General features: G+C 37.3%; 1 protein-coding gene across 1 annotated transcript in view; it reads left to right on the top strand.

Moving 5' to 3' along the window:
• The window catches only part of ACO2 (aconitase 2), a 28,155-nt gene extending 18,405 nt beyond the window's left edge, over positions 1–9,750 (top strand). The window contains exons 14-18 of the mRNA XM_063308292.1: positions 593–748; positions 3,501–3,692; positions 4,923–5,055; positions 7,944–8,065; positions 9,270–9,750. Coding sequence (XP_063164362.1) covers positions 593–748; positions 3,501–3,692; positions 4,923–5,055; positions 7,944–8,065; positions 9,270–9,407 — 741 coding nt within the window. The 3' untranslated portion in view covers positions 9,408–9,750. The remainder of the gene's footprint in view (positions 1–592; positions 749–3,500; positions 3,693–4,922; positions 5,056–7,943; positions 8,066–9,269) is intronic.
• Positions 9,751–10,217: the final 467 nt, after the last annotated feature.

Raw genomic sequence — 10,217 nt, forward strand, 5'->3', positions numbered from 1 at the left:
GATGGTTCTGACCCTATTGACCTTCAGGAAAGCTATAAACCTGGCTTTTTCCCCAGGCACTGGGATCAGGACATTAATGGAGCTCTGTGTGTTTTCAAGGAGTTTTTTTTTAATAGTGGCCTCAACTTGGTTCTTTTTAATTTATTTTGATTGTGCATTATGTTTTTATTTTCTGGCGACCACACAGAGTTCCATTGGCTAGATGCATGGCTATATAAATTTGTTTAGAAGCTAGACAGTTAGATAGATTGAGTATGTAGCATTTGCTTAAGTACAGCTGTATAAAACATAAAATACTTCATAGATGCCTTATAGGTTATAATTCCCATGAATAATGGCATTACATTGAAGTGAAATAGAAGAAGAGTGGTAATTTAAGCTTTAAATGAAAGGATGGGAAAAGGAAGATTATTTGAGCCAAACAGTACTTGAGGATGCTAGAGCAAAATGGCTCAAGTGACTGAAGTATCATCCAGTCTTTATTTGGCCTATTGATATACACAAGTGTGCATCAAGCATTTTGTGTTTAACTTTTCCTCTCTAAATAATGTTACTTTCTTCCTTACAGTCATTTTTTCCTATTTTCTATTAGGAATTTGATCCAGGCCAGGATACCTACCAGTATCCTCCTAAGGATGGTAGTAGCCAACATGTGGATGTGAGCCCCACTAGCCAGCGTTTGCAGCTGCTTGAGCCCTTTGATAAGTGGGATGGGAAGGACCTGGAAGACATGCTGATCCTCATAAAGGTAAGAACTGGAGGCAGACAGATGAATCTGAAGAGTTTTGTTCTGTGCTGTTGGGTAACGCCTAAACTTTCTGTTTCACATAGGCTCTTATAAAGCATTTCTAGTGCAAGGAACAAAAATAACTGAAGTGTATTGGTGCAGTTATGTATACTTTATGCATATCCTGGTGGTGCCTCATAAAATAGGTTTATATGAGAAAAATATGCTAATTGTTCCAGTCAAGTGATGGTACCTTTTTTTGGTCTTTGACTGAAAATTAGTAAATAAATAATATTTGCTTCTTTTAAAAAATCTGTGTAAGTTCTTCAGTTTTACTTTATAAACATTCTGAGCCATCTACAATAGAGTTTAGCGTAGCACTGTTTATGATCTATTCTGCATGTAAGTTAAATAAAGTGACATCGTACAGCCACGGTGCACTGCTTCCCAAGTTTGAGTCATATACTTGCTCTATATTCCTGTTGCTTCTGGCTCATCACACAAATTCTTTAACAGGCAGATGAGGTGACCTAGTACACCCATGTTTTAAAAGGCTGTTCATAATTCGTTGTGGTTTACACAGTCAAAAGCCTTCATAGAATCAATGAAGCAAAGTCTTTTTTTGAAGTTTCTTGCCTTTTCCATTATCTACAGAAGGTTGGCAATGTGACCTTGAGTGCCCCTTTGTCTTCTGAATCCACCTGGTACATCTGTCAGTTCTTGTTCCAGTCTGAATTATAAAATTTGGAGCATTATCTTTCTGTAAGATAAGTGCAACTGTTTGGTAGCTGGAACATGTCTTAGCACTGCCTTTTTCTGGTACTGAAATATAAATTGATCCTTTCCAGTGCCTTGGCCGTTGCTGTATTTTCCATATCTACTTACAAACTGCAAGTAGCTCTATGATTGCAGCATCTTGCAAGGTTTTAAGCAATTCAGCTGGACATTCAGTAACTTCTGAAGTTTTGTGTTTAACTATATTTTAGAGTCATTTATCTTCATTTTCCAGGGTATCTGGCTCTAGTTAAACAAGTCTTTGCATCATCAATGTGGTTTTTTTTTTTGTACAGTTGTTCCATATATTTGTGTCATCTCTTCTTTTTCCAGTAGACTTTTGTCTTTCATAATCTTTCACCTTTGCATAAAAGGTTCCTTTGATTTCTGTAATTTTCTTAAATCTCTTGCCTTTCCATTTGATTGTTATCCTCAGTTTCTACATATTGCTTATTTAGGTATAACTTCTTGACTCTTCCTCTTTTCTGGAACTCAGCTGGACAAATTGTCCTCTGTTTCTGTTGTCTTTTACTTTCTGTCTTTCCTCAGCATTGAAGGTACTGTATGTCATGTTTTCAATATGTCAGCAGACAGCAATTTCACTTTCTTTTTATTACAGGATATTTTTGTTTGCTTCATCTTTACTGATACCACAATTTCAGTCCAGAGTTCTTCGGGCACTCTTATTTATCAAATCTAATCCATTAAATCTATTTTACCTTGACCACACAATCATATTGAATATTACTTAGGTCTTATCTCATTGGTATGATGACTGTGTTTGTTTTCATTAATTTAAGTTGTAATTTTTCAAATGGAAGCTTACAGTCTGAGACACAGTCAGCATCATACCTTATTTATACTGATTGAATATGGCTGCTCCATCTTTACTTGCAGATTACATAATCGGTTTGATGTAGGTGTTTTTCATCCAGTGATGTCCATATGTAAAGCTGTATTTCAGGTTGTGGAAAGAAGGCACTTGCTATAAATGTCTAATTGTCTTGACAGAACTCTGTTATTATGTTTCCTGCTTCATTTTGTATACGAAGACCACATTTTCCCATTATTCCAAATACTATTTCATTCCCAACTTTAGTATTCTAGTATACCTATAATCAATGTCCATTATGATGTTGTGTCAACAAGGTATTGCAAGTCACCCTAGAATCATTCAGCTTTCACTGTTTCTGCATATGTGGTTGGAATATAGATTTCATTCACTATAATATTGATTGGCTTACCTTGGACTCAGATTGATATTATTCTGTCATTTTGGGGGGTTGTATCTGAGCACTGACTTTGACAACCTTTTATTAATAACAGTGGCTGCTCCATTTCTTCTCTGATTTTTCCTTGTCCATTGTAGAAGATCTGGTGTTCTTCTAATGTGAAATGACCCATTCCCATCTACTTCAGTTTGCTGATTCCCTGAATTTCAATGTTGAATCTTGACGTTTCTGCTCTGACATCATGTTTGTCTGACTCACAATTCTGACATCCCACATACCAGTGGTATACATATATTTTCAGCAAAGAACTTTCCTTTTGTCTCTGGGCACATCAGAAGCTACATGTTCTTTTGGCTTTAATCATTGCTACTCATACTTGCCTTCTGCTCTTCTTCAGTAGCTTGTTGGATACCTTCCGATCTGGGGGGTTCATCTTCCATATCATGTTGACATTGTCTTGGTTGTGAATATCCATTTGGTTTTCTTGGCAGAATACTGGAGTGGGTTGCCATTTCCTTCTCCAGTGGATCATGTTTAGTTTGATCCCTTGTCTATGACCTGCCCGTCATGGATGAATGGATGACCCTTCTGGGAGTGTACACTCCCAATGGTATAGCTCAGAGCTTCATTGGGATGCGCAAGCCCCTTCACCACTACAAGGTAATGATCCATAGGGTAAAATAAATGTTGGGGTCCTTAAAAGTGCTTGATGTGCTTGAAATATGCATTTCATGCAAATTGAATGTCTGTGATTATCTTGCATTCAGGTCAAAGGGAAATGTACAACTGACCACATTTCAGCAGCAGGCCCCTGGCTCAAATTCCGTGGGCATCTGGACAACATTTCAAACAATCTGTTGATTGGAGCTATAAACATTGAAAACGACAAGGCCAACTCAGTGAGGAATGCGTTAACACAGGAGTTTGGACCTATTCCTGACACAGCCCGTTACTACAAGGTAAAGCTATGAAATTTAACTATATTTTAGGTGTGTTATATATATGCAGCAGCAGGTAGAGACTGTTTTTCATTAGAGCCACTAGACGCTGTGGGGAGCCAAAGACCATATGCTCAGAACTGAAGCCCAGCACTGAAAATAGTGAAAGTTCTGGACAGATACCAGACTTTTACGGCCATTGGAATTTCTCTTTTTAGGTAGCTCTCGGAAAGACTGGGAAAGATCCATGTCAGAAAACCTAGAAAAACTATCACTTAGAATAGAAGATATTAAATTAGATGAACCAATGGTCTAACTCAATATGGGATCCTTTCTGCCCCTTCTCCCAGCTGTGAATATAATGTTTATATTTCCCTTAGTTACTCTTGTGTTCACTCAACAGGGCAATTGACAGAAGAGATAACAGGCCTAAACATTTTTATGCATTAAAATGAAAATAACGTCTTTCCCTGGTGTTTACTTTAAATAAATCATTGCCACCACTTATTCTTATGATGTTTCGGAAGCTGAAAACAAAATCTGATGTGAGGGCCTCCCAAGGTGTTCTTCAGCAGGCCAGCTGTGTTAGGGAATAGTCTCAAATCCTCTGCATATGCTGCTGTCCTGGAGAGGACATGCACTGGGGGTGGAGGTGGGAGGGAAGGAGTGTTTTTCAGTGCCAGGTCTTTGCAACCTAAGTCCCTGAGAGCTTGGTCTGAGAAAGGGAAGGGGTAAAGGAAGCTCTATATCCTGTCTTTCGCTGAACACGTGGGCAGAGCTTTGCAAGAGGGGTGTGGTATTGCTGAAGTGCCAGAAGTTGCCCAATCCGTATATATAAATGACATTCTTTATAACACATAACTTCACAAAGCATTGTGGGTAATCCTATACTGATGGCTTTGTGGGACAGGAAAAACATGCAGTGGCTCAAAAGAAATATATGCTAGTGTCACTTGCTTTCCCTGACGGGGACACAAGGTTTTTTTTGAAAGAAAGCTTATGAGTTTTTGGAAGTTGGCCAGTTATTAGTACTTTGAGGAAGGAAACCCTTCTAGTGCCTCCCTCCAAAATTATACAACTTTATGTACATTTTTCCCATTCTAATAGCTCTCAAATAGGTTTTCAGCTGCCACCATTCATTGTTGTTACCATTTCTTCAGAGAACAATAGGGTAACAGATTTAGCTTCTGCTTTGCTTCCTGACATAATTTATGTATTTATGTTATTGAAAAAGTACTTTGTTTATTTCAGAAACATAATGTTAAGTGGGTTGTCGTTGGAGATGAAAACTATGGGGAAGGCTCCAGTCGGGAACATGCAGCATTGGAGCCACGGCATCTAGGAGGAAGAGCTATTATTGTCAAGAGTTTTGCCAGGATTCATGGTGAGACCTCCACTTTCTGCAGAACCTACTGCTGTATAATTCTTAAGACTGCTAGATGTCTAAGATATTATTTCCTGACCAGAATATAGAACCCATTATATGTAGATCAGCTTTCTTGTATATCTTCAAGCAATTGATGGAAACAGAGCAAAAACAATGTTAATAAAACTTAATTAATATCATAAAGGCAAAGTAAGAATCAGGTTATCTCCTTATTAGCTGCAGTGTGGTACGTAAAAACAACTTAAATATTGTGAAAAAATTGCTCAGAAGTAAATACTGTTACAAAAGATAAGTATTCACAAAAGTCCAAATGAAATATAGTCCCCAAAATTCTGAGATCTAAATTGTCTGCAACAGTTCATGAATGAAATATCCTCTGGTTAAAGTTCTGCCCTTCTATCTGAGGGTGGTAGTAGAATGTAGTGTGAAAGACATTAAATGTTGTTTCAAAATATCCTGAAGAAATTTTGACACTGAGTAGGCCAGACATGTTTCAAGTGCTTCCTTAGTGGCTTCAAATCTTAGCTTCTGACCAAAATCAAAAACAATACTGTACAGTTAATAGAACTGAAATCACAATTTAATAAAGGCCATTGAAATATGAAGTTGCAAAAAACTCCAGTGTTTACCAAACTGCCAGTTAACACATTCAGTTCTCTTAGAAATGTAAATAGAAGTGTATTAAATGAGAATATGAAAATGTATACAAAACAATTTACAAACAGTCACCAGAAATTAACAAAATAAATGATACTACAAGTGCTTGAACCACACACTATAAGGTGGATAGCAGTATGGAAGAACCAATCACAATTTGCAAAACAAGGATTCAGACAAGATGGGACTCAAGATTTTAAGTGTGTACAGTATTCTGAATAATTCCCTCCAAAGTATATTTACTCTGCTTTACCACTGACCTTCTCTATGCATCAAAACGTTATCTCTTGTCATTATGGCATTTATCCAGATAATAAGGGGCTTGTGTCCTTCCCTTCTTATTAGGACATTTTATGTATGCTTAATTTTTTTTATTTATTTATTAAACAGATTTATAAGGCCGCCCAACTCACACACAGTGACTCAGGAAAGCTTACAAAATTAAAAGCCATAAAAACACAATAGACACCCCCCGGCGGCAGCAAATACATTCATATCAGCCACTTGATTGGCTCCGAAGCAGCCTGGGGTCCTCAGGCCCGTTGACAGAACCACATCTTCAGGACCTTCCAGAAATGGAGCAAGGAGGGGGCTAGTCTTATATCTGGGAGAAATCTTATATTTTACAACTATTACTCTTAAGTAATTTTTTTTACAGTATTTAAATTGTTTTACATTTACAGCGCAGCTAACAAGGAGTTAATATGATTCAAGCAATTGATGGGGCATTCTATATATTTTGACCTGACATAGGGAATCTAAACAGAATAGAGCTAAAATGTTTTTTGCTCACAAACTTGCTTAACTGTTTACTGCAATTTATTATATATACATTGCATCCTAGTATCAAATAGCGAAGTCCCTCCCCTACCAATGTGCTGTAAAGTGCTAGTCTCCAATAGGAAAGACATATAACAGCCTATGTCCTCACTCCCAGGATATACCGTCTTCATTTGCACCATTTTTCATCAGAAACGTAAGCCTTCTCTTACTCCTGTAATCAGCTGGATCCCTCCATGAGAACTGAATTTAGTTTTTAAGACTCTAGCAACTGACTCTTCCTAGCCTATTAACATCCTCAGTTGAAGGCAAGCACTTGATAGCTCTAATGCTGGCTAAGAGGGTTGGGGAACTAGGGGCTCTCCCAGTGAGAGGGGATCTATATGTATTCTCTCAAAACAAGGTGGCGATAAGATAGGATATCTGCTTTCATGCTCAAGAATTACAAGTTCCCCCAAACACAAGAGATTATGCTCCCCAGTTTCTTCTCAGACTCCTCTCACCCCAGAGAACAAACTTGGCATAAACTAGATGTGCACAGGGCACTAAAATATACTTCAAAAATACTTTAGGGGAGTGGAGGATTACTTTATTGTGTTTACTGTTACATGTTGTTCTATTTTTCCTATTTTTTCTTTCTGGAGGCAAACTTTGTTTACGTTGAATTATGCAATAAAGAAGTTGAATAATACTCAGATTAAGTCAGTGCATACAATTGGAAGGGGTTTTCTGCACAGGAGAGGAAGAAATCTTAAGCTCTGCCATCTACAGGTAGTCCTCGCTTAACGACCATAATTGGGACCAGAATTTTGGTTGCTAAGTGAAGCAGTCATTAAGCAAATCTGACCAGATTTTATGACCTTTTTTGCGGTGGTCACAAGGCAGATAAGCATTAAGCAAATCACATGGTCATTAAGCAAATCACGCAGTTCCCCATTGACTTTGCTTGCCAGATACTGAAAGGTTGAAAATGGTGATCATATGAGCATGGGATGCTGCTGGTTGTAAATGTGAACCGGTTGCCAAGCACCCAAATCATGATCACATAACTGTGGGGATGCAGCAATGGTTGTGTGAGGACCAGTTGTCAGTTTTCCCAGCACTGTTGTAAATCCAAACCATCACTAAACAAATGGTTGTTAAGCGAGGACTACCTGTAATTAGAAGAGGTGGAGTTAACTTCCTGTCAGTTTCATCTTCAGTAACCAAAATGGTCCTTCATGGTAAGTCCAACTACCACTCCTATCAGCTCCACAAAACTAGATGCATATGCAAGGCTGAAGGAATATAGGCAGGTGATAATTGATTTCATAAATGTTTGTACTTTTGAAGATGAGATGCAAGATATGTTGCAAAATGCACAAATACCATTGAGATTTTGCTCTTTGCAATAGTCTACTGGAATGTACATGCTAACGCATTAAATTTAAATTTAAATCCTTTAACAGAAACTAATTTGAAGAAACAAGGCCTCTTGCCACTAACATTTGCTGATCCAGCTGACTATGACAAGATTCATCCTGTGGACAAGCTAAGTATTGTGGGCCTAAAAGATTTTGCCCCTGGAAAGGTAATGGTCACAGTTCTCAGCACTAGTTCTTCCCCATCTCACTTTCTTGCACCTTGTTTGTCACGAACTACTGTATTTCAGGGTTCTGATATTGTGCACTTGAGTCATACAACAATGTATTTGAAAATAATACTTTTTGCTGAACTTTACATGTTAAAAATGCAATTTATATCCTTGAATTCTCAGAGGTGTTCAAATCAACAGGAAATTAGAGGAGCATGCAAAATATTTTGAGTATAAAATTTCACTGTTTGGAATACAAAACTACTGTTTTGAGTCCAAGACAGGCTGTTCCGTGCATTTTGGAAGTGCCTCAGGATTGGAACAGAGCTTGGGACTGTTTTGAGCCTGAAATACTCAGAAGTGCCCCAATCTATTTCATACTCATGAACAGCAGTTTCACATTCAGAATGGAACATTTGGTGAAATTACATGCTTGAAACAATTCTAAATGAAGTATTTTGCATACCCCAAGCATATAAGAAACAAACAAAATGTACAGGTTGCTTTATCATATATGGTGCCCAGTGTGTCTTCACTCTAGTAGCTGCGTTTTTTCATCTCTTCTCCCTTTCTACAAAGTATTCTGTTACACATGGATTTAAAGAATGCATATTGTGTTTTGGGGAAAAATTTAAATATTTTTTCAAGTCTAGTGTTTAGAGTTGAAACTGAGTACTTGCCAATGGTTCAAGTCCTCAATAAGCTACAGCCACTTGTAAGCTTCTTCAGCCTTGATGCAGGAACATTCCAGAGCCCTGTTGAGGCTTGAAGCATTTCAGGGGAGTTAAACTGTGGGAGAGCAGCATTTCTTGGCTGGTGTGACTTAACATTATCAGGTTAAGGTAAAATGTTGCATTTAAGAGACCCACCTAGGGGAAATGCTTAAGGTCTGCCAAGCCTAGTACAGCTCCTAGATCCTTGCACATTTTGGGTTTTAACATTTGGTAAGACTTGCTAAACTATCAAATTAGGGAATAAATCATGGCATGTTTACATGGACCCCTAAATTCAGAAACTAGATGTTACCAAGCTCTTGTGGTGAATGCTTTAGAGTATGTCTTTAATTCTTACTCGAAGTTATTTTCCTTTCCATAAAAATCAAATGTCTAAAAAACATTGAAGTTAATGGCAATTTAACAAAATGCATGCTTATGATAGGAAGCCAAAAAAGAAAATGTTATTTCTCTGATTTCTCCAACAGCCCTTGAAATGCATCATTAAACATCCTAATGGGAGCCAAGAAACAATAATGTTGAACCACACCTTCAATGAGACTCAGATTGAGTGGTTCCGAGCCGGTAGTGCACTCAACAGAATGAAAGAGCTACAGAAGCACTGAACCTACGCACATAACACATCCAGAGGATGATGGCTAGTTTCCATTAAAGTGCAATTCCACAACAATTCTTGAGAATAAGTGTCTCTGATCAAATGTAACATTAGCTTCCTACTCATTTCAATATTCACTTGCCTAACGAAATAAAAGAATTCCCTTTTCTTTCTCCATTATACAGTTCTATCTTTCATAGCTGCTACTTTTCATGCATTTTGGTTGTCCCATATTGCTTCATATTTATTTTCCAATTATTTTCCTGCCCAATAATTTCAGTGATAACAAAAGAATGAAAAATTAGAAGGTAATTGTTCTTGTGGAAAATAAAATTGTAACTGACACATCTGGTTATGAGTGTTCCTAGTAGTACTTTGTTCAGGTTTGTGATGGATGGACTTAAAGACTGTGTGGAAATTGAGAGTGGGTTGTTTGGAAACTTGACATTAGCAGGAGATTTCAATATGGTGCTGGATAAACAGAAGGATAAATCTAATCCCTCTGCAGAGGAGTGCCATAATAATATCACGGATTTAACTATGATTATGAGTAGAAATGAGTTAAAGGATGTTTGGAGAATAGTATGAGGAGAAGAAAACAAATTTACTTTTTATTTGTCTGTGTGTAAGAGTTATTCAAGAATAGATTATATGTTTGTATCTAAAAATTTAGTTCCTAAAATAATGAATTGAAATAGAGGTTATTAAGGTTATGGACCATGTGTTGGTCAATATGGATATTAAAATTAAGAAAGATTATAAAGAAGCTAAGAGGTGGAGATTAGACACCAGGATTCTTAATTATAAGCATATTGTGGAT

The sequence above is a fragment of the Candoia aspera genome, chromosome 7 (genome assembly GCF_035149785.1).
Source record: "Candoia aspera isolate rCanAsp1 chromosome 7, rCanAsp1.hap2, whole genome shotgun sequence".
NCBI lineage: Eukaryota > Metazoa > Chordata > Lepidosauria > Squamata > Boidae > Candoia > Candoia aspera.